Here is a 25,626-nt window from a genome sequence, read left to right on the forward strand (position 1 = left end):
CAAGCAGTGTACTCTATAGGAAAGGGATATCGCAGCACCCATGTGTTTCTGTCAAATGCCATGCTGAACTGTTGTTCTGTATACTGCTTGGTTGACCTGAGCCATGCTGACCTATACAGTCTGTGGTGCTGTGCTGTGTTGTACTATGCTGATGATGACCAACCTTCTTCACTGTGCCATAGTTTGCTGAAACCATTATTTGTGGTATTTTATTTTCATTGTTATCCTTTGCTGCACAATATTTTCTGATTTAACTCCGATGCTTGGCTTGTTCTAGCATTGCATGCTCTGCTATTGTTGACTAACTCCTCTCGCTCTCTCTCTTTCTGGCCAAGCGTCTCTCCTCCACAGCTTTCCCTCCTCCTCTTTCCCCTCTTCCATAGTCTCTTCTGCTCTCTCACTCTCTCTGCCATCCGGAGTTTCCTGCAGCAGTTCTGTTTTTGGCCGGTGGCATGGAACTAGAGTTGCCTCTCTCCTGTGCCCTAGTTGTCCCCAGTCTGCTTACTAACTAGCTGAGTGACACAGATCGCTGCTTCCCTGTTCTGCACTGCTTCCCTGGTCTGCACGTCTCTTAACAGTTTAGATATTCTTCTCTTTCTGCTGTAGTCTTCTTGCTAGGTGCTTCTAACCGTGGCAGTATCCCTGTACTGTAGCTAAGCCTTAGATACTGTAGGTGGATGTGTAGCTGTTTGATAGACTCGTATGTTTAGTAAGATGTGGTTGTGTTGGTTTGAAAGAAAACGAGCGTTGCGCCGCATCATATCATGATTTTGTGGTATGATGACAGTATTGAGTTGAGGTTAGTGTCTGTTCGGCTGTTTACAGTTCTATGTTTCAGAACTGTTCATATTGTGATACTACCAGATACTCTAGTGCAAGGATAGGCAACTTTGATCGGGTGGGGTCCACAAAAATCTGAAATCATCATGAGGAGCCGCAGTGGCTCGCTGGTCAGCTTACCTACACACATACATACATATACTGTATACAGTACCAATCAAACGTTTGGACACACCAACTCATTCAAGGGGTTTTCTTTATTTTTTTACTGTTTTCTACATTGTAGCATAATAGTGAAGACATCACAACTATGAAATAACACATCATGTAGTAACCAAAAATATTTGTATATTTGAGATTCTTCAAAGTAGCCACCTTTGCCTTGCTGACAGCTTTGCACACTCTTGGCATTCTCTCAAACAGCTTCACCTGAAATGCTTTTCCAACAGTCTTGAAGGAGTTCCCACATATGCTGAGCACTTGTTGGCTGCTTTTTCTTCACTCTGCGGTCCAACTCATCCCAAACCATCTCAATGGTCACGGGTGCACCTCAGCCACACTCAAGGTACTAAACGATATCATAACCGCCATCGATAAAAGACAGTACTGTGCAGCCGTCTTCATCGACCTCGCCAAGGCTTTCGACTCTGTCAATCACCATATTCTTATCGGCAGACTCTATAGCCTCGGTTTTTCGGATGACTGCCTTGCCTGGTTCACCAATTACTTTGCAGACAGAGTTCAGTGTGTCAAATCGGAGGGCATGCTGTCCGGTCCTCTGGCAGTCTCTATGGGGGTGCCACAGGGTTCAATTCTCGGGCCGACTCTTTTCTCTGTGTATATCAATGATGTTGCTCTTGCTGCGGGCGATTCCCTGATCCACCTCTACGCAGACGACACCATTCTATATACTTTCGGCCCGTCATTGGACACTGTGCTATCTAACCTCCAAACGAGCTTCAATGCCATACAGCACTCCTTCCGTGGCCTCCAACTGCTCTTAAATGCGAGTAAAACCAAATGCATGCTTTTCAACCGATCGCTGCCTGCACCCGCATGCCCGACTAGCATCACCACCCTGGATGGTTCCGACCTTGAATATGTGGACATCTATAAGTACCTAGGTGTCTGGCTAGACTGCAAACTCTCCTTCCAGACCCACATCAAACATCTCCAATCGAAAATCAAATCAAGAGTCGGCTTTCTATTCCGCAACAAAGCCTCCTTCACTCACGCTGCCAAGCTTACCCTAGTTAAACTGACTATCCTACCGATCCTCGACTTCGGCGATGTCATCTACAAAATGGCTTCCAACACTCTACTCAGCAAACTGGATGCAGTTTATCACAGTGCCATCCGTTTTGTCACTAAAGCACCTTATACCACCCACCACTGTGACTTGTATGCTCTAGTCGGCTGGCCCTCACTACATATTCGTCGCCAGACCCACTGGCTCCAGGTCATCTACAAGTCCATGCTAGGTAAAGCTCCGCCTTATCTCAGTTCACTGGTCACGATGGCAACACCCATCCGTAGCACGCGCTCCAGCAGGTGTATCTCACTGATCATCCCTAAAGCCAACACATCATTTGGCCGCCTTTCGTTCCAGTACTCTGCTGCCTGTGACTGGAACGAATTGCAAAAATCGCTGAAGTTGGAGACTTTTATCTCCCTCACCAACTTCAAACATCAGCTATCCGAGCAGCTAACCGATCGCTGCAGCTGTACATAGTCTATAGGAAAATAGCCCACCCATTTTCACCTACCTCATTCCCATACTGTTTTTTATACTGTTTTTATTTATTTATTTTTCTGCTCTTTTGCACACCAATATCTCTACCTGTACATGACCTGATCATTTATCACTCCAGTGTTAATCTGCAAAACTGTATTATTCGCCTACCTCCTCATGCCTTTTGCACACATTGTATATAGACTGCCCATTTTTTTCTACTGTGTTATTGACTTGTTAATTGTTTATTCCATGTGTAACTCTGTGTTGTCTGTTCACACTGCTATGCTTTTATCTTGGCCAGGTCGCAGTTGCAAATGAGAACTTGTTCTCAACTAGCCTACCTGGTTAAATAAAGGTGAAAAAAAAAATGAAAAAAAAATTGTGTTGAGGTCCGGTGGTTGTGGAGGCCAGGTCATCTGATGCAGCACTCCATCATGCTCCTACTTGGTCAAATAACCCTTACACAGCCTGGAGGTGTGTTGCGTCATTTTCCTGTTGAAATACAAATGATAGTCCCACTAAGAGCAAACCAGATGGGATGGCGTATCGCTGCAGAATGCTGTGGTAGCCATGCTGGTTACTGCCTTGAACAGACAGTGTCACCAGCAAAGCACCCCCACACCTTTACACCCCCTCCTCCATGTTTCACGTTGGGAACCACACATGTAGAAATCATCCGTTCACCTACTCTGCATTTCACAAAGACACGGTTGTAACCAAAAATCTCAAACTTGGACTCATCAGACCAAAGGACAGATTTCTACCGGTCTAATGTCCATTGCTCATGTTTCTTGGCCCAAGCAAGTCTCTTCTTCTTATTGGTGTCCTTTGGTAGTGGTCTCTTTCCAGCAGTTCGACCATGAAGAAACTTTCAAAGTTTTTGACTGACCTTCATGTCTTAAAATAATGATGGACTGTCGTTTCTCTTTGCTTATTTGAGCTGGTCTTGCCATAATATGGACTTGGTCTTTTACCAAATAGGGCTCTCTTCTGTAGACCCCTCCTACCTTGTCACAACACAACTGATTGGCTCAAATGCGTTAAGAAGGACAGACAACCCATAAATTCACTTTGAACAAGGCACACCTGTTAATTGAAATGCATTCCAGGTGACTACCTCATGAAGCTGGTTGAGAGAATGCCAAGAGTGTGCAAAGCTGTCATGAAGGCAAAGGGTGGCTACTTTGAAGAATCTCAAATATAAAATATATTTCGATTTTTTAAAACACTTTTTTGTTTACTACATGATTCCATATGTGTTATTTCATAGTTTTGATGTCTTCTCTATTATTTTACAATGTAGAAAATAGTAAAAATTAAGAAAAACCCTTGAATGAGTAGGTGTGTCCAAACTTCTGACTAGTCCTGTATACAGTATATGAAAAAAAATGTTGGATTTCTGCGGAATATCAGTTATTCAAAACAGACTCATGATAAAGACAGCATACATGTATATGATATTCAGCCAATTGTTGGAGTGCTCTGAAGAGTTCCTATAGGAGAGGTAGAGGACCATTGTGTCTTCGGGCCTAGTGTTATTTCCCAGGATGCTGTGCGGCGTGGTGCGCTGCTGACAGTGGAGGTGTTTGTGTGGTCTGTTCACCTAGATGATGAGGTAACCGTGGGGAAGTTCTATGCTACCTTCCTGATACAGGACTACTTCAGGAAATTCAAGAAACGCAAAGAGCAAGGCCTGGTGGGAAGACACTCGTTCTCCAGCCTGAACTCCACCATCGCCCTCCAGGTGAGTCTCAACTGCTTTACTGTTCTGTATTGGACTGTACCATTCCACTTCCTCTAGAGTTGTCAATAGTTACCACCTCTAGCCACGCTTACATCTGCAAAGCAGCAGGCCACTACACCTGAACACAATGTTTCTTCCCTGGCCTGCACGGTGCTATGTCACCTCTAGCCACGCTTACATCTGCAAAGCAGCAGGCCACTACACCTGAACACAATGTTTCTTCCCTGGCCTGCACTGTGCTATGTCACCTCTAGCCACACTTACATCTGCAAAGCAGCAGGCCACTACACCTGAACACAATGTTTCTCCCCTGGCCTGCACTGTGCTATGTCACCTCTAGCCACACTTACATCTGCAAAGCAGCAGGCCACTACACCTGAACACAATGTTTCTCCCCTGGCCTGCACTGTGCTATGTCACCTCTAGCCACACTTATATCTGCAAAGCAGCAGGCCACTACACCTGAACACAATGTTTCTTCCCTGGCCTGCACGGTGCTATGTCACCTCTAGCCACACTTACATCTGCAAAGCAGCAGGCCACTACACCTGAACACAATGTTTCTTCCCTGGCCTGCACTGTGCTATGTCACCTTTAGCCACACTTACATCTGCAAAGCAGCAGGCCACTACACCTGAACACAATGTTTCTTCCCTGGCCTGCACGGTGCTATGTCACCTCTAGCCACACTTACATCTGCAAAGCAGCAGGCCACTACACCTGAACACAATGTTTCTTCCCTGGCCTGCACGGTGCTATGTCACCTCTAGCCACACTTACATCTGCAAAGCAGCAGGCCACTACACCTGAACACAATGTTTCTTCCCTGGCCTGCACGGTGCTATGTCACCTCTAGCCACACTTACATCTGCAAAGCAGCAGGCCACTACACCTGAACACAATGTTTCTTCCCTGGCCTGCACGGTGCTATGTCACCTCTAGCCACACTTACATCTGCAAAGCAGCAGGCCACTACACCTGAACACAATGTTTCTTCCCTGGCCTGCACGGTGCTATGTCACCTCTAGCCACACTTACATCTGCAAAGCAGCAGGCCACTACACCTGAACACAATGTTTCTTCCCTGGCCTGCACGGTGCTATGTCACCTCTAGCCACACTTACATCTGCAGACTATATCCTTTCTTACCTGCTTCTGGAAACAATCAGAGATAAAGAGAATGTTGTTCCTCAGAAATGATTTAGTCTTGTATCAACTCTAGATTAGCAGTGCTGTGCACACTCACCCTGATTAACACACTCACCCTGATTAACACACTCACCCTGATTAACACACTCACCCTGATTAACACACTCACCCTGATTAACACACTCACCCTGATTAACACACTCACCCTGATTAACACACTCACCCTGATTAACACACTCACCCTGATTAACACACTCACCCTGATTAACACACTCACCCTGATTAACACACTCACCCTGATTAACACACTCACCCTGATTAACACACTCACCCTGATTAACACACTCACCCTGATTAACACACTCACCCTGATTAACACACTCACCCTGATTAACACACTCACCCTGATTAACACACTCACCCTGATTAACACACTCACCCTGATTAACACACTCACCCTGATTAACACACCTGATTAACACACTCACCCTGATTAACACACTCACCCTGATTAACACACTCACCCTGATTAACACACTCACCCTGATTAACACACTCACCCTGATTAACACACTCACCCTGATTAACACACTCACCCTGATTAACACACTCACCCTGATTAACACACTCACCCTGATTAACACACTCACCCTGATTAACACACTCACCCTGATTAACACACTCACCCTGATTAACACACTCACCCTGATTAACACACTCACCCTGATTAACACACTCACCCTGATTAACACACTCACCCTGATTAACACACTCACCCTGATTAACACACTCACCCTGATTAACACACTCACCCTGATTAACACACTCACCCTGATTAACACACTCACCCTGATTAACACACTCACCCTGATTAACACACTCACCCTGATTAACACACTCACCCTGATTAACACACTCACCCTGATTAACACACTCACCCTGATTAACACACTCACCCTGATTAACACACTCACCCTGATTAACACACTCACCCTGATTAACACACTCACCCTGATTAACACACTCACCCTGATTAACACACTCACCCTGATTAACACACTCACCCTGATTAACAAACTCACCCTGATTAACACACTCACCCTGATTAACACACTCACCCTGATTAACACACTCACCCTGATTAACACACTCACCCTGATTAACACACTCACCCTGATTAACACACTCACCCTGATTAACACACTCACCCTGATTAACACACTCACCCTGATTAACAAACTCACCCTGATTAACACACTCACCCTGATTAACACACTCACCCTGATTAACACACTCACCCTGATTAACAAACTCACCCTGATTAACACACTCACCCTGATTAACAAACTCACCCTGATTAACACACTCACCCTGATTAACAAACTCACCCTGATTAACACACTCACCCTGATTAACAAACTCACCCTGATTAACACACTCACCCTGATTAACAAACTCACCCTGATTAACACACTCACCCTGATTAACACACTCACCCTGATTAACAAACTCACCCTGATTAACACACTCACCCTGATTAACAAACTCACCCTGATTAACACACTCACCCTGATTAACAAACTCACCCTGATTAACACACTCACCCTGATTAACAAACTCACCCTGATTAACACTCACCCTGATTAACACACTCACCCTGATTAACAAACTCACCCTGATTAACACACTCACCCTGATTAACACACTCACCCTGATTAACACACTCACCCTGATTAACACACTCACCCTGATTAACACACTCACCCTGATTAACACACTCACCCTGATTAACACACTCACCCTGATTAACACACTCACCCTGATTAACACACTCACCCTGATTAACACACTCACCCTGATTAACACACTCACCCTGATTAACACACTCACCCTGATTAACACACTCACCCTGATTAACACACTCACCCTGATTAACACACTCACCCTGATTAACACACTCACCCTGATTAACACACTCACCCTGATTAACACACTCACCCTGATTAACACACTCACCCTGATTAACACACTCACCCTGATTAACAAACTCACCCTGATTAACACACTCACCCTGATTAACACACTCACCCTGATTAACACACTCACCCTGATTAACACACTCACCCTGATTAACACACTCACCCTGATTAACACACTCACCCTGATTAACAAACTCACCCTGATTAACAAACTCACCCTGATTAACACACTCACCCTGATTAACAAACTCACCCTGATTAACACACTCACCCTGATTAACAAACTCACCCTGATTAACACACTCACCCTGATTAACAAACTCACCCTGATTAACACACTCACCCTGATTAACAAACTCACCCTGATTAACACACTCACCCTGATTAACACACTCACCCTGATTAACAAACTCACCCTGATTAACACACTCACCCTGATTAACAAACTCACCCTGATTAACACACTCACCCTGATTAACAAACTCACCCTGATTAACACACTCACCCTGATTAACAAACTCACCCTGATTAACACACTCACCCTGATTAACAAACTCACCCTGATTAACACACTCACCCTGATTAACAAACTCACCCTGATTAACACACTCACCCTGATTAACACACTCACCCTGATTAACACACTCACCCTGATTAACACACTCACCCTGATTACCAAACTCACCCTGATTAACACACTCACCCTGATTAACACACTCACCCTGATTAACACACTCACCCTGATTAACAAACTCACACTGATTAACAAACTCACCCTGATTAACACACTCACCCTGATTAACACACTCACCCTGATTAACACACTCACCCTGATTAACACACTCACCCTGATTACCAAACTCACCCTGATTAACACACTCACCCTGATTAACACACTCACCCTGATTAACAAACTCACCCTGATTAACAAACTCACCCTGATTAACACACTCACCCTGATTAACACACTCACCCTGATTAACACACTCACCCTGATTAACAAACTCACCCTGATTAACACACTCACCCTGATTAACACACTCACCCTGATTAACACACTCACCCTGATTAACACACTCACCCTGATTACCAAACTCACCCTGATTAACACACTCACCCTGATTAACACACTCACCCTGATTAACAAACTCACCCTGATTAACAAAGCACCTCCTCAGTCTGATTTGTCTGTGTGTACTGTATGTGTCTGACCTTATGCTTCAGTTCATGTGTTCCTGCCAGCTCTCAGCTGCTCTCTTGTCGTTGTTGCAGGCTGGCCTCCGCACACTGCATGATATTGGGCCCGAAATTCGCCGAGTCATATCATGTGACCTGCAAGACGAGGGCCTTGTAGACATGAATGCAGAAGAAGATGACGAGGTGTCTAGGGTAAATCACTGTCCCAGTTCATTCAATAGATGCGCTTGATATAACTCACCCGACACTTAGAATGAGTCTTTTACAGCCAATGGAATGGTCCCAAACTCAGTTCACGTGGTTGCTAGCTGAGCTGAATCAAGTGCCGCAATGAAAACAGTTACTTTGTTGGTCTACTCTTTGGCCAGTGGGAAGAGCTTGTCTATTGACTCAGTCACAACATCACTCTGAGATGGTGACAATAATGTCATTTCCATTGAATGATTGACAGAGAGGAATCAAGTATCGTTGAGACTAGTTTAAATATGATAACACTCATAGTGCCTGATAACCCAGAACACACAGTCGATGATACTTATTCAACCCAGTGGTTTTAAAGTTACTCCACTTACATAAAATGTTTTGCACACAAACCTTCACTAAATGCACTCATTCATTTGATACCCTCATTACCTGTTTTTATCGTTACCATAGCAACGATAAAAACATTCCCTAACCAGAAACCGTGGATTGATGGCAGCATTCGCGTGAAACTGAAAGCGCGAACCACTGCTTTTAATCAGGGCAAGGTGTCTGGCAACATGACTGAATACAAACAGTGCAGCTATTCCCTCCGTAAGGCTATCAAACAAGCTAAGCGTCAGTACAGAGACAAAGTGGAATCTCAATTCAATGGCTCAGACACAAGAGGCATGTGGCAGGGTCTACAGTCAATCACGGACTACAAGATGAAATCCAGCCCAGTCACGGACCAGGATGTCTTGCTCCCAGGCAGACTAAATAACTTTTTTGCCCGCTTTGAGGACAATACAGTGCCACTGACACGGCCTGCAACGGAAACATGCGGTCTCTCCTTCACTGCAGCCGAGGTGAGTAAGACATTTAAACGTGTTAACCCTCGCAAGGCTGCAGGCCCAGACGGCATCCCCAGCCGCGCCCTCAGAGCATGCGCAGACCAGCTGGCCGGTGTGTTTACGGACATATTCAATCAATCCCTATACCAGTCTGCTGTTCCCACATGCTTCAAGAGGGCCACCATTGTTCCTGTTCCCAAGAAAGCTAAGGTAACTGAGCTAAACGACTACCGCCCCGTAGCACTCACTTCCGTCATCATGAAGTGCTTTGAGAGACTAGTCAAGGACCATATCACCTCCACCCTACCTGACACCCTAGACCCACTCCAATTTGCTTACCGCCCAAATAGGTCCACAGACGATGCAATCTCAACCACATTGCACACTGCCCTAACCCACCTGGACAAGAGGAATACCTATGTGAGAATGCTGTTCATCGACTACAGCTCGGCATTCAACACCATAGTACCCTCCAAGCTCGTCATCAAGCTCGAGACCCTGGGTCTCGACCCCGCCCTGTGCAACTGGGTACTGGACTTCCTGACGGGCCGCCCCCAGGTGGTGAGTGTAGGCAACAACATCTCCTCCCCGCTGATCCTCAACACGGGGGCCCCACAAGGGTGCGTTCTGAGCCCTCTCCTGTACTCCCTGTTCACCCACGACTGCGTGGCCACGCACGCCTCCAACTCAATCATCAAGTTTGCGGACGACACAACAGTGGTAGGCTTGATTACCAACAACGACGAGACGGCCTACAGGGAGGAGGTGAGGGCCCTCGGAGTGTGGTGTCAGGAAAATAACCTCACACTCAACGTCAACAAAACTAAGGAGTTGATTGTGGACTTCAGGAAACAGCAGAGGGAACACCCCCCTATCCACATCGATGGAACAGTAGTGGAGAGGGTAGCTAGTTTTAAGTTCCTCGGCATACACATCACAGACAAACTGAATTGGTCCACTCACACTGACAGTGTCGTGAAGAAGGCGCAGCAGCGCCTATTCAACCTCAGGAGGCTGAAGAAATTCGGCTTGTCACCAAAAGCACTCACAAACTTCTACAGATGCACAATCGAGAGCATCCTGGCGGGCTGTATCACCGCCTGGTACGGCAACTGCTCCGCCCTCAACCGTAAGGCTCTCCAGAGGGTAGTGAGGACTGCACAACGCATCACCGGGGGCAAACTACCTGCCCTCCAGGACACCTACACCACCCGTTGTTACAGGAAGGCCATAAAGATCATCAAGGACATCAACCACCCGAACCACTGCCTGTTCACCCCGCTATCATCCAGAAGGCGAGGTCAGTACAGGTGCATCAAAGCTGGGACCGAGAGACTGAAAAACAGCTTCTATCTCAAGGCCATCAGACTGTTAAACAGCCACCACTAACACTGAGTGGCTGCTGCCAACACACTGTCATTGACACTGACCCAACTCCAGCCATTTTAATAATGGGAATTGATGGGAAATGATGTAAATATATCACTAGCCACTTTAAACAATGCTACCTTATATAATGTTACTTACCCTACATTATTCATCTCATATGCATATGTATATACTGTACTCTACTGTACTCTACATCATCGACTGCATCCTTATGTAACACATGTATCACTAGCCACTTTAACTATGCCACTTTGTTTACTTTGTCTACACACTCATCTCATATGTATATACTGTACTCGATACCATCTACTGTATGCTGCTCTGTACCATCACTCATTCATATATCCTTATGTACATGTTCCTTATCCCCTTACACTGTGTATAAGACAGTAGTTTTGGAATTGTTAGTTAGATTACTTGTTGGTTATCACTGCATTGTCGGAACTAGAAGCACAAGCATTTCGCTACACTCGCATTAACATCTGCTAACCATGTGTATGTGACAAATAAAATTTGATTTGATTTTGATTTGATTTGATTTGAACATCATTTAGTGAAGTAATTAAAACCTCAATGGCCGTTCCTTACCACCAGGACAGACCCAAAGCCAGTGGTTAAGTTTGGTCACTGTGTTTTTATGGTCGCCTGTACTGACCCGAGTGTTGTCTCTACAGAGGAACGGCGTGCTGTTCGCCAACCACACCAATCACGTTAACGGGGAACACCGGGGTTCTGTCACCCAGCGGCCCCTCCAGGTCCCGCCTCCTTCCTGCCACGCATTTGTGGAGCCCTCTCAGGTTGGCTCTGAGGAAGGGGCTGGTGACCCCCACCCCTGCAACCACTACTACCCCAAATCCCCCATGTCCTCCAACGCCAACCTCAACAACGCCAACATCCCCACCCTGCCCTCCCTGACCAAAGGGGGGCAGCGGTGCTGTCTCCGCCGCGAGCACTCGTCCGCTAATGGGGCACCCTCCTCCAGCTCGCACCGCAGGAGTGTTGACTTCGACACCCTCACCACGGTCCAGTCTGCAAGGTAACTTAGGATGCTGCTTTCTTGGCTAGGTCTCCCTAGTAAATGAGCTTTCTTAAACTCAAAGGGACTTCCTGGTTAAAGGTTACATAATATTATGGTTCTCTTCATTTTTAATGCAGTAGTCAATGAATGTGTGCACTGTAAAAAAAATATGTTGATTCAATGTACAATTGTAAGGCAACAAAGTGCAAGAAGATAGCGAGTTCACTCAACAACAATTTCACACAAAAAAAGTGTTTTCTCAACCAATATTTTTGGAGTAAGTTGCCAATCCTATTGCAGCTGGTTGCCTTACAATTGTATGTTGAATCAACATCTTTTTTTACATTGTGCTAATGAACTAGGGGATTATTGTCGGTTTGAATTCATGTGTGATGAGAACAGTGGTTTTTTGCTTGCGTAAGGTCTAGGAGCTGTGGAGCTCAATGAGATCAACCCCATGACAACAGATGTGGATCTGAATAGGGCGTTTGGGTTTTGAAGTTGTTTCCCCCATCACATCCTTACCACAGCTATGTCTTTCACATATCCTGGCCTTTCATAGAATGGATCTTTTCAGCACCGTTCATTCTTGCACCACTAAGAGCTCTTTATGTTGAAATCCTGGAATTGTGTGTATCTATCAGTAACACACACACTCCAGACCTATTCATTTTATGTCCAGGATTATTATTTCTGTTTGTCTCACATGGTCTTTGTCATTGCATGCCCTTCCTGTCCCAAATCCACATTTCCTTCACCACAACGTGCTTGCTTGGACAGGAGGCTCTACTATGAGACCTACATTAGGTATGTGTGTGAAACTACTGTTTCACCCTTTAATGACCCCGATCTCGCATTGGTTTATAATGATCTGCTTTACTGAGATACTATATCTCAATCACCCCTGAAAAAGGTGTCTGGTTGAACTTTGACCCTTGGTCCCCAGGTCAGAATCAGGGGGTGTTCTGTACCCAACCATCCGTAGAGAGAAGCCAGGGGGAGCAGACAGTGATGATGACAAGGGCTCAGGGGAATACTTCAGTGGAGAGGAGTACCAGGAGGACAAGGACAGGTATCACCTGGAAACCACTTCTCCTCTGCTCTCCTCTACTACACTGTCCTCTACTGTCCTCTACTGTCCTCTATTGTCCTCTACTGTCCTCTACTCTACTGTCCTCTACTGTCCTCTACTCTACTGTCCTCTACTGTCCTCTACTGTCCTCTACTCTACTGTCCTCTACTGTCCTCTACTCTACTGTCCTCTACTGTCCACTACTGTCCTCTACTCTACTGTCCTCTACTGTCCTCTATTGTCCTCTACTGTCCTCTACTCTACTGTACTCTACTGTCCTCTACTCTACTGTCCTCTACTGTCCTCTACTGTCTTCTACTCTACTGTCCTCTACTGTCCTCTATTGTCCTCTACTGTCCTCTACTGTCCTCTCCTCTACTGTCCTCTACTGTCCTCTACTCTACTGTCCTCTACTGTCCTCTACTCTACTGTCCTCTACTGTCCTCTATTGTCCTCTACTCTACTGTCCTCTACTGTCCTCTCCTCTACTGTCCTCTACTGTCCTCTACTCTATTGTCCTCTACTGTCCTCTACTCTACTGTCCTCTACTCTACTGTCCTCTACTGTCCTCTACTCTACTGTCTTCTACTCTACTGTCCTCTACTCTACTGTCCTCTCCTGTCCTCTACTCTACTGTCCTCTACTGTCCTCTACTCTACTGTCCTCTACTCTATTGTCCTCCACTGTCCTCTACTCTACTGTCCTTTACTCTACTATCCTCTACTGTCCTCTACTCTACTGTCCTCTACTGTCCTCTACTCTACTGTCCTCTACTGTCCTCTACTGTCCTCTACTCTACTGTCCTCTACTCTACTGTCCTCTACTGTGCTCTACTCTACTGTCCTCTACTGTCCTCTACTCTATTGTCCTCCACTGTCCTCTACTCTACTGTCCTCTACTGTCCTCTACTCTACTGTCCTCTACGGTACTGTTCTCTACTGTCCTCTATTGTCCTCTACTGTCCTCTACTCTACTGTCCTCTACTGTCCTCTATTGTCCTCTACTGTCCTCTACTCTACTGTCCTCTACTGTCCTCTACTGTCCTCTACTCTACTGTCCTCTATGGTACTGTCCTCTACTGTCCTCTATTGTCCTCTACTGTCCTCTACTCTACTGTCCTCTACTCTACTGTCCTCTACTGTCCTCTACTCTACTGTCCTCTACTCTACTGTCCTCTACTGTCCTCTACTACACTGTCCTCTACTGTCCTCTACTGTCCTCTACTGTCCTCTACTCTACTGTCCTCTACAGTACTGTCCTCTACTGTCCTCTACTCTACTGTCCTCTACTGCCCTCCACTGTCCTCTACTGTAGTGTCCTCTACTCTACTCTACTATACTCTACTGTCCTCTACTGTCCTCTACTGTACTGTCCTCTACTGTCCTCTACAGTACTGTCTTCTACTGTACTGTCCTCTACTGTTCTCTACTCTACTGTCCTCTACTGTCCTCTACTCTACTGTCCTCTACTGTCCTCCACTGTCCTCTACTGTCCTCTACTCTACTGTTCTCTACTGTAGTGTCCTCTACTGTCCTCTACTCTACTGTCCTCTACTGTCCTCTACTCTACTGTCCTCTACTGTCCTCTACTGTCCTCTCCTCTACTGTCCTCTACTGTCCTCTACTCTACTGTCCTCTACTCTACTGTCCTCTACTGTCCTCTACTGTCCTCTACTCTACTGTCCTCTACTCTACTGTCCTCTACTCTACTGTCCTCTACTCTACTGTCCTCTACTCTATTGTCCTCCACTGTCCTCTACTCTACTGTCCTTTACTCTACTGTCCTCTACTCTACTGTCCTCTACTCTACTGTCCTCTCCTCTACTGTCCTCTACTGTCCTCTACTCTACTGTCCTCTACTGTCCTCTACTCTACTGTCCTCTACTGTCCTCTACTCTATTGTCCTCCACTGTCCTCTACTCTACTGTCCTCTATTGTCCTCTACTGTCCTTTACTGTACTGTCCTCTACTGTCCTCTACTACACTGTCCTCTACTGTCCTCTATTGTCCTCTACTGTCCTCTACTGTCCTCTACTCTACTGTCCTCTACTGTCCTCTATTCTACTTTCCTCTACTGCCCTCCACTGTCCTCTACTGTAGTGTCCTCTACTCTACTATACTCTACTGTCCTCTACTGTACTGTCCTCTACTGTCCTCTACTGTACTCTCCTCTACTGTTCTCTCCTCTCCTCTATTCTCCTCTCCTGTTCTCTCCTCTACTCTACTGTACTCTCCTCTACTGTTCTCTCCTCTCCTCTATTCTCCTCTCCTGCTCTCTCCTCTACTCTACTGTACTCTCCTCTACTGTTCTCTCCTCTCCTCTCCTCTATTCTCCTCTCCTGTTCTCTCCTCTACTCTACTGTACTCTCCTCTCCTCTATTCTCCTCTCCTGTTCTCTCCTCTATTCTACTGTACTCTCCTCTACTCTACTGTACTCTCCTCTCCTCTATTCTCCTCTCCTGTTCTCTCCTCTACTCTACTGTTCTCTCCTCTATTCTCCTCTCCTGTTCTCTACTCTACTGTTCTCTCCTCTCCTGTTCTCTCCTCTACTGTTCTCTCCTCTATTCTCCTCTCCTGTTCTCTCCTCTCCTCTACTGTTCTCTCCTCTATTCTCCTCTCCTGTTCTCTCCTCTCCTCTACTGTTCTCTCCTCTCCTCTCCTCTATTCTCCTCTCCTGTTCTCTCCTCTACTCTACTGTACTCTCCTCTACTGTTCTCTCCTCTCCTCTATTCTCCTCTCCTGTTCTCTCCTCTACTCTACTGTACTCTCCTCTACTGTTCTCTCCTCTCCTCTATTCTCCTCTCCTGTTCTCTACTCTACTGTACTCTCCTCTACTGTTCTCTCCTCTCCTCTATTCTTCTCTCCTCTATTCTCCTCTCCTGCTTTCTCCTCTACTCTACTGTACTCTCCTCTACTGTTCTCTCCTCTCCTCTATTCTCCTCTCCTGTTCTCTCCTCTACTCTACTGTACTCTCCTCTCCTCTATTCTCCTCTCCTGTTCTCTCCTCTCCTCTACTGTTCTCTCCTCTCCTCTCCTCTATTCTCCTCTCCTGTTCTCTCCTCTACTCTACTGTACTCTCCTCTACTGTTCTCTCCTCTCCTCTATTCTCCTCTCCTGTTCTCTCCTCTACTCTACTGTACTCTCCTCTACTGTTCTCTCCTCTCCTCTATTCTCCTCTCCTGTTCTCTCCTCTACTCTACTGTTCTCTCCTCTCCTCTATTCTCCTCTCCTGTTCTCTCCTCTACTCTACTGTTCTCTCCTCTAGTGTTCTCTCCTCTCCTCTATTCTCCTCTCCTGTTCTCTCCTCTAGTGTTCTCTCCTCTCCTCTATTCTCCTCTCTTGTTCTCTCCTCTACTCTACTGTACTCTCCTCCTGTTCTCTACTCTACTGTACTCTCCTCTCCTCTATTCTCCTCTCCTGTTCTCTACTCTACTGTACTCTCCTCTCCTGTTCTCTCCTCTACTCTACTGTACTCTCCTCTACTCTACTGTACTCTCCTCTCCTCTATTCTCCTCTCCTGTTCTCTCCTCTACTCTACTGTTCTCTCCTCTCCTCTATTCTCCTCTCCTGTTCTCTCCTCTACTCTACTGTTCTCTCCTCTAGTGTTCTCTCCTCTCCTCTATTCTCCTCTAGTGTTCTCTCCTCTCCTCTATTCTCCTCTCCTGTTCTCTCATCTACTCTACTGTACTCTCCTCTCCTCTATTCTCCTCTCCTGTTCTCTACTCTACTGTACTCTCCTCTCCTCTATTCTCCTCTCCTGTTCTCTCCTCTACTCTACTGTCCTCTACTCTACTCTACTGTCTTCTCCTCTACTCTACTCTTCTCTCCTCGACTCTACTGTCCTCTACTCTACTGTACTCTCATCTACTGTTCTCTTCTCTCTTCTATTCTCCTGTTCTCTACTCTACTGTTCTCTCCTCTACTCTACTGTCCTCTACTCTACTGTTCTCTCCTCTACTCTACTGTACTCTCCTCTACTGTTCTCTCCTCTCCTCTATTCTCCTCTCCTGTTCTCTCCTCTACTCTACTGTACTCTCCTCTACTGTTCTCTCCTCTATTCTCCTCTCCTGTTCTCTCCTCTACTCTACTGTACTCTCCTCTCCTCTATTCTCCTCTCCTGTTCTCTCCTCTACTGTTCTCTCCTCTCCTCTATTCTCCTCTCCCGTTCTCTCCTCTACTCTACTGTACTCTCCTCTAATGTTCTCTTCTCTCTTCTATTCTCCTCTCCTGTTCTCTACTCTACTCTACTGTTTTCTCCCATACTCTACTGTCCTCTCCTCTACTCTACTGTTCTCTCCTCTACTCTACTGTCCTCTCCTCTACTCTACTGTTCTCTCCTCTACTCTACTGTACTCTCATATACTGTTCTCTTCTCTCTTCTATTCTCCTGTTCTCTACTCAACTGTTCTCTCCTCTACTCTACTGTCCTCTACTCTACTGTCCTCTCCTCTACTCTACTGTACTCTCATCTACTGTTCTCTTCTCTCTTCTATTCTCCTCTCCTGTTCTCTCCTCATTTCTACTGTTCTCTCCTCTACTGTTCTCTTCTCTCCTCTATTCTCCTATCCTTTACTATCCTCTACTCTACTGTACTATCCATATTCTCCTCTATTCTCCTCTCCTGTGCTCTCCTCTGTTCTCCTCTAATGTGCTCTCCTCTCTTCTCCTCTCCTCTATTCTCCTCTACTGTGCTCTCCTCTACTGTGCTCTCCTCTACTGTGCTCTCCTCTATTCTCCTCTACTGTGCTCTCCTCTATTCTCCTCTACTGTGCTCTGCTCTACTCTCGTCTACTGTGCTCTCCTCTATTCTCCTCTACTGTGCTCTCCTCTATTCTCCTCTACTGTACTCTCCTCTATTCTCCTCTACTGTGCTCTCCTCTATTCTCCTCTACTGTACTCTCCTCTATTCTCCTCTACTGTACTCTCCTCTATTCTCCTCTACTGGACTCTCCTCTATTCTCCTCTACTGTGCTCTCCTATATTCTCCTCTACTGTACTCTCCTCTATTCTCCTCTACTGTGCTCTCCTCTATTCTGCTCTACTGTACTCTCCTCTACTGTACTCTCCTCTATTCTCCTCTCCTTTATTCTCTTCTATTCTCCTCTACTCTCCTCTCCTCTATTATCCTGTGCTCTCCTCTCTTCTATTCTACTCTACTGTACTCTACTCTATCAGTACCTGTCCAGAGTTTGCTGCTGTTGACACGGTGGTTGTTTACTGATGTTGTTGTCTGGTTGTTGCTCAGGATGCCCCATAGGGAGTTTCAAGACCTTCAAACTGACTTGGACACAAATGCATCGAGAGGTTACCATCAACCGGATAGTCTCTATGACGACGACCAACAACCCATTTACCAAGATGGTGGGCGGTCGCCAAAGCGACGGTTGTTCCCCTCTACACCCCAGGGTGAGGTCCCTTGGTTACCATATTGATTCAATCAGGGGTGTCACTGATTGGCTGATAAAGATGATGATGGAACACTCAAAGGGCTTTACATTGTAATGAGATCCATAAATGTAAATGATAGGTGTCTCTCCTGTCTTTAAACCTCCAGCACCCCACAGACCCTCCTTCAACTGTCTCTCCTGTGTTTAAACCTCCAGCACCCCACAGACCCTCCTTCAACTGTCTCTCCTGTGTTTAAACCTCCAGCACCCCACAGACCCTCCTTCAACTTTGAGTGTCTGCGGAGACATAGCAGTCAGGATGATGACATCCCCTTGACCCCTTCCGTTCCCCATCGAACAGCTCTACCCCTGCATCTGATGCAGCAACAGGTGGGTACCACTGAACCAAACTGATAGCTACCCATATGCACTGAAATACTTACTTTCATACAATTAGCTTACAAAATATTGACACATCTCACTGCACATACACACAAACATGTGTGAGTCTTAATTTTGGCAATGAATTAAAGGTATGTCTATGTGGTTTGACCTCCATGACCCCTCCTCTTCTCCTGTTCCCTAGGTGATGGCAGTGGCTGGCCTGGACTCCAGCAGAGTCCAGCGTCTCTCTCCATCACGCTCTCTACGTTCCTGGGCCACGCCCCCCACCTCCCCCATTAGCAGGGACCACTCCCCATACTACACCCCCCTCATCCAGGTACGTGTGTGTGTGTGTGCATTTCTGAATGTAAATGTGTTGATACATTTTGTGTGTGTGTGTTTGTGTGTATCCAGGTGGACTGGCGTGGTCCCGGCAGTGTGAGCAGCACCCCTGGCTCTGTGAGAAGAAGCTCCTGGTACACTGACGCCCCGGAAGCCCCTTTGAACCTCACCTACTCCCCCTCACAGCTCCAGATCCCCCCAGAGTACCGCAGGCAGTACCACCAGAAGATAGGCAGTGCCAACAGCCTAGTAGAGGCCGTGAGTAGCCCTGACACACACACACACACACAACACACACACACACTTTGATTGATTTAATGATTTTCCCCTTTTTGCTGTTTCAGGTGTTGATTTCAGAAGGACTGGGGAAATACGCCAAGGACCCCAAATTTGTGGCGGCGACGAAGCACGAGATCGCGGACGCCTGCGAGATGACCATCGATGAGATGGAGAGTGCCGCCAGCAACCTGCTGAATGGCAGTATGGGTAATGGACCGGGGGCACCCGGGGCCACGGACAAAGTGACGGCCACGAGCCTCAGGGACCGTAATCTCCATGACTACAGTGATGAGGAGCCGGACACGAGTGTGAAATGTGAAGAAGATCTGACTGATGAGATGATATGCATCAGCACCCTATAGCATTCAGTCACATAGGCTGACATGGTACCCTATAGCATTCAGTCACATAGGCTGACATGGCACCCTATAGCATTCAGTCACATAGGCTGACATGGCACCCTATAGCATTCAGTCACATAGGCTGACATGGCACCCTATAGCATTCAGTCACATAGGCTGACATGGCACCCTATAGCATTCAGTCACATAGGCTGACATGGCACCCTATAGCATTCAGTCACATAGGCTGACATGGCACCCTATAGCATTCAGTCACATAGGCTGACATGGCACCCTATAGCATTCAGTCACATAGGCTGACATGGCACCCTATAGCATTCAGTCACATAGGCTGACATGGCACCCTATAGCATTCAGTCACATAGGCTGACATGGCACCCTATAGCATTCAGTCACATAGGCTGACATGGCACCCTATAGCATTCAGTCACATAGGCTGACATGGCACCCTATAGCATTCAGTCACATAGGCTGACATGGCACCCTATAGCATTCAGTCACATAGGCTGACATGGCACCCTATAGCATTCAGTCACATAGGCTGACATGGCACCCTATAGCATTCAGTCACATAGGCTGACATGGCACCCTATAGCATTCAGTCACATAGGCTGACATGGCACCCTATAGCATTCAGTCACATAGGCTGACATGGCACCCTATAGCATTCAGTCACATAGGCTGACATGGCACCCTATAGCATTCAGTCACATAGGCTGACATGGCACCCTATAGCATTCAGTCACATAGGCTGACATGGCACCCTATAGCATTCAGTCACATAGGCTGACATGGCACCCTATAGCATTCAGTCACATAGGCTGACATGGCACCCTATAGCATTCAGTCACATAGGCTGACATGGCACCCTATAGCATTCAGTCACATAGGCTGACATGGCACCCTATAGCATTCAGTCACATAGGCTGACATGGCACCCTATAGCATTCAGTCACATAGGCTGACATGGCACCCTATAGCATTCAGTCACATAGGCTGACATGGCACCCTATACCGTATAGGGAGAGATGTGCCTTTTGGAGTGCCTTTCTTTCTGTGGAATGAATAGGTGGATGGAAACACTGCCAGCTGGAGAGAACTGGAGGGATGGAGGGACATGCTAAGGCTCCAACTACAGTGGAGTGGAGGGACACGCTAAGGCTCCAACTACAGTGGAGTGGAGGGACACGCTAAGGATCCAACTACAGTGGAGTGGAGGGACACGCTAAGGCTCCAACTACAGTGGAGTGGAGGGACACGCTAAGGCTCCAACTACAGTGGAGTGGAGGGACACGCTAAGGCTCCAACTACAGAGGAGTGGAGGGATGGAGGGACACGCTAAGGATCCAACTACAGTGGAGTGGAGGAATGGAGGGACACGCTAAGGCTCCAACTACAGAGGAGTGGAGGGACACGCTAAGGCTCCAACTACAGTGGAGTGGAGGGACACGCTAAGGCTCCAACTACAGTGGAGTGGAGGGACACGCTAAGGCTCCAACTACAGTGGAGTGGAGGGACACGCTAAGGATCCAACTACAGTGGAGTGGAGGGATGGAGGGACACGCTAAGGCTCCAACTACAGAGGAGTGGAGAGACACGCTAAGGCTCCAACTACAGTGGAGTGGAGGGACACGCTAAGGCTCCAACTACAGTGGAGTGGAGGGACACGCTAAGGCTCCAACTACAGTGGAGTGGAGGGACACGCTAAGGATCCAACTACAGTGGAGTGGAGGGACACGCTAAGGCTCCAACTACAGTAGAGTTGAGGGATGGAGGGACACGCTAAGGCTCCAACTACAGAGGAGTGGAGGGACACGCTAAGGCTCCAACTACAGTGGAGTGGAGGGACACGCTAAGGCTCCAACTACAGTGGAGTGGAGGGACACGCTAAGGCTCCAACTACAGTGGAGTGGAGGGACACGCTAAGGCTCCAACTACAGTGGAGTGGAGGGACACGCTAAGGCTCCAACTATAGTGGAGTGGAGGGACATGCTAAGGCTCCAACTACAGTGGAGTGGAGGGATGGAGGGACATGCTAAGGCTCCAACTACAGTGGAGTGGAGGGATGGAGGGACACGCTAAGGCTCCAACTACAGTGGAGTGGAGGGACATGCTAAGGCTCCAACTACAGTGGAGTGGAGGGACATGCTAAGGCTCCAACTACAGTGCTAAGGCTCCAACTACAGTGGAGTGGAGGGACATGCTAAGGCTCCAACTACAGTGGAGTGGAGGGATGGAGGGACATGCTAAGGCTCCAACTACAGAGGAGTGGAGGGATGGAGGGACATGCTAAGGATCCAACTACAGTGGAGTGGAGGGACACGCTAAGGATCCAACTACAGTGGAGTGGAGGGATGGAGGGACATGCTAAGGCTCCAACTACAGTGGAGTGGAGGGACACGCTAAGGATCCAACTAGAGTGGAGTGGAGGGATGGAGGGACATGCTAAGTCTCCAACTACAGTGGAGTGGAGGGACACGCTAAGGATCCAACTACAGTGGAGTGGAGGGACACGCTAAGGCTCCAACTACAGTGGAGTGGAGGGATGGAGGGACATGCTAAGTCTCCAACTACAGTGGAGTGGAGGGACACGCTAAGGCTCCAACTACAGTGGAGTGGAGGGACACGCTAAGGCTCCTACTACAGTGGAGTGGAGGGACACGCTAAGGCTCCAACTACAGTGGAGTGGAGGGACACGCTAAGGCTCTAACTACAGTGGAGTGGAGGGACACGCTTAGGCTCCAACTACAGTGGAGTGGAGGGATGGAGGGACATGCTAAGGCTCCAACTACAGTGGAGTGGAGGGATGGAGGGACATGCTAAGGCTCCAACTACAGTGGAGTGGAGGGACACGCTAAGGATCCAACTAGAGTGGAGTGGAGGGATGGAGGGACATGCTAAGTCTCCAACTACAGTGGAGTGGAGGGACACGCTAAGGATCCAACTACAGTGGAGTGGAGGGACACGCTAAGGCTCCAACTACAGTGGAGTGGAGGGATGGAGGGACATGCTAAGTCTCCAACTACAGTGGAGTGGAGGGACACGCTAAGGCTCCAACTACAGTGGAGTGGAGGGACACGCTAAGGCTCCTACTACAGTGGAGTGGAGGGACACGCTAAGGCTCCAACTACAGTGGAGTGGAGGGACACGCTAAGGCTCTAACTACAGTGGAGTGGAGGGACACGCTTAGGCTCCAACTACAGTGGAGTGGAGGGATGGAGGGACACACTAAGGCTCCAACTACAGTGGAGTGGAGGGATGGAGGGACACGCTAAGGCTCCAACTACAGTGGAGTGGAGGGACACGCTAAGGCTCCAACTACAGTGGAGTGGAGGGATGGAGGGACACGCTAAGGCTCCAACTACAGTGGAGTGGAGGGATGGAGGGACACGCTAAGGCTCCAACTACAGTGGAGTGGAGGGATGGAGGGACACGCTAAGGATCCAACTACAGAGGAGTTTCACACAACTTTCTTTCTCTCTGTCTGGCAACACCCAGTGAACTGAGAGATGTAGGTAGGGGTTGTCCCTTAGGGGATGCAGTAATGCTAGGTTTGCAGTCCACTCAGGATGAGTAGGATTAGTGTCACCGCCTCAATGACTTCATACAGAAATCACATATCAGTGACATCACGTTCCAATCCTCAGGCATATCCCCCCTGCCTCCCATTTGCCTTACCCTCTGCACAGAGATACTGAGAATAGTGAGTCATAGGTGTAGTGGTGGCCATTTTACAGACCACTTTTTGAAACTGTGAACAACTAACACACAAGAAAACAGTGTACTCAAATATCACACACTCATTCCTGCCCAACCAATCAATCTTCAGGGATGACGGGGTTCCGATCGATAGACACATGTACAGGTACAGACACTAGAAGCCATGTTGTTTTAGTGAAAGGAAAAAGCTATTAAGTTGTAGATATTTTTAAACCCTGTAAGAAAAATAAACGAATGAAAAGAGATGCTTTAAATTTGGTTCATTCTGAATCGTTACAGGTATAGCAATATCGTCCCCATGCCTATGATTTATTTGTGAATTAATATGAAATTATATTTTATAACCTTGTCGCCTTTTTTCCGCTAGAATGCATTATGTTTAAGCATAGCAGTTTAAGGAGGATAATATTGATGTAGAATGACTATGATGTCAAAAAGAGCTGCTTTCACTGAAGTGTATGTACAGTATGGCTGTACAGAAGGAGGGTTTACCATTTACCAGCTTAGCTCACTGCCAACAGAAATAAATAGTTTCAGGTTACATTGAGGACAACTGTTTTTCATTGTGTATTGTACAGCACTAGAGCAGTTTAACTGTTTACTGTGTTACTGTTCTTCTTCTTCAACTGGTTACTGTCATGGGAATGGGTTCATTTCCTGTCAACCTTTACAGTATGTGCAATGAAAGGGCTCCTTTAACAAAAACACCACAAGGGAAATCTATGCTTTGAAGAAACATAGCTGTAGCCAATAAGGCTGTATGACTAATATGCATTTTCCAAACGCGTAAAGTCAAGTTCAATATAAACGCATGTCATGTCAGGGATCTTTGTGAAATGGCATCACGAAATGTAAATTCCGTAACAATGGAATATAGTGTTTACAACTACTAGGTTTTCCTCAGCATAACTACCATCTTTCTCTCGACACCAAACAATGCTCTCAGTTCAACACATGAATGATGGCATAGTGATGGCATAGTGATGGCATAGTGATGGCCACTTAGTGGGGTTTTATCTAGAAGGGATAATACAGCTTTGGTCCAAATGTACTTTTCATATAGCAGGTTAGGAGAAATAGGTTAAGGTTAGGAAAAATGTTAAGGTTAGCTAAAAATAATTTAAAAATAACTTTTGACGTCAATTTGACAAAAGTTGTATCCCATCTAGAAATGACCACTCAGTGAGTGTTTCGAGAGTGGGGTTCAAGTCCTGACATAATGGTATGCATGCATGCCTTCCAGGACTGGTAATGATAACTACTGCACCAGAGGTTATATCACTGGCTCAAATTGTCTTTGAGATGGTGAGACTATACTTTTCCTGGGGCTATGTACAGTTGAAGTCGGAAGTTTATATACACTTAGGTTGGAGTCATTAAAACTAATTTTTCAACCACTCCACAAATTTCTTGTTAAAAAAACTATAGTTTTGGCAAGTCGGTTAGAACATCTACTTTATGCATGACACAAGTAATTTTTCCAACAATTGTTTACAAACAGATTATTTCACTTAATTCACTGTATCACAATTGCAGTGGGTCAGAAGTTTACAAACACTAAGTTGACTGTGCCTTTAAACAGCTTGGAAAATTCCAGAAAATGATGTCAAGGCTTTAGAAGCTTCTGATAGGCTAATTGACATAATTTGAGTCAATTGGAGGTGTACTTGTGGATGTATTTCAAGGCCTACCTTCAAACTCAGTGCCTCTTTGCTTGACATCGTGGGAAAATCAAAAGAAATCAGCCAAGACCTCAGAAAAATAATTGTAGACCACAATTCTACACAATTCTGGTTCATTCTAGGGAGCAATTTCCAAATGCCTGAAGGTACCACGTTCATCTGTACAAACAATAGTACACAAGTATAAATACCATGGGACCAAGCAGCTGTTATACCGCTCAGGAAGGAGACATGTTCTGTCTCCTAGAGATTAACATGCTTTGGTGCGAAAAGTGCAAATCAATCCCAGAACAACAGCAAAGGACTTTGTGAAGATGCTGGAGGAAACAGGTACAAGAGTATTTATATCCACAGTAAAACGAGTCCTATATCGG

General features: G+C 46.7%; 1 protein-coding gene across 4 annotated transcripts in view; it reads left to right on the forward strand.

The window, feature by feature from the left end:
* Positions 1 to 25,022, forward strand: part of LOC124045737 (voltage-dependent L-type calcium channel subunit alpha-1D-like) — a 131,467-nt gene extending 106,445 nt beyond the window's left edge. For all 4 annotated transcript variants that reach the window (XM_046365307.1, XM_046365306.1, XM_046365308.1 and 1 more), the window contains exons 38-47: positions 4,123 to 4,259; positions 8,660 to 8,776; positions 11,682 to 12,043; positions 12,806 to 12,832; positions 12,972 to 13,097; positions 18,342 to 18,502; positions 18,749 to 18,873; positions 19,070 to 19,204; positions 19,282 to 19,467; positions 19,554 to 25,022. In XM_046365307.1, the coding sequence (XP_046221263.1) occupies positions 4,123 to 4,259; positions 8,660 to 8,776; positions 11,682 to 12,043; positions 12,806 to 12,832; positions 12,972 to 13,097; positions 18,342 to 18,502; positions 18,749 to 18,873; positions 19,070 to 19,204; positions 19,282 to 19,467; positions 19,554 to 19,850 (1,673 nt within the window). In that variant the 3' untranslated portion in view covers positions 19,851 to 25,022. The remainder of the gene's footprint in view (positions 1 to 4,122; positions 4,260 to 8,659; positions 8,777 to 11,681; positions 12,044 to 12,805; positions 12,833 to 12,971; positions 13,098 to 18,341; positions 18,503 to 18,748; positions 18,874 to 19,069; positions 19,205 to 19,281; positions 19,468 to 19,553) is intronic.
* The last annotated feature ends 604 nt before the right edge of the window (positions 25,023 to 25,626 follow it).

The sequence above is a fragment of the Oncorhynchus gorbuscha genome, linkage group LG10 (genome assembly GCF_021184085.1).
Source record: "Oncorhynchus gorbuscha isolate QuinsamMale2020 ecotype Even-year linkage group LG10, OgorEven_v1.0, whole genome shotgun sequence".
In the NCBI taxonomy this organism is placed as follows: Eukaryota; Metazoa; Chordata; class Actinopteri; order Salmoniformes; family Salmonidae; genus Oncorhynchus; species Oncorhynchus gorbuscha.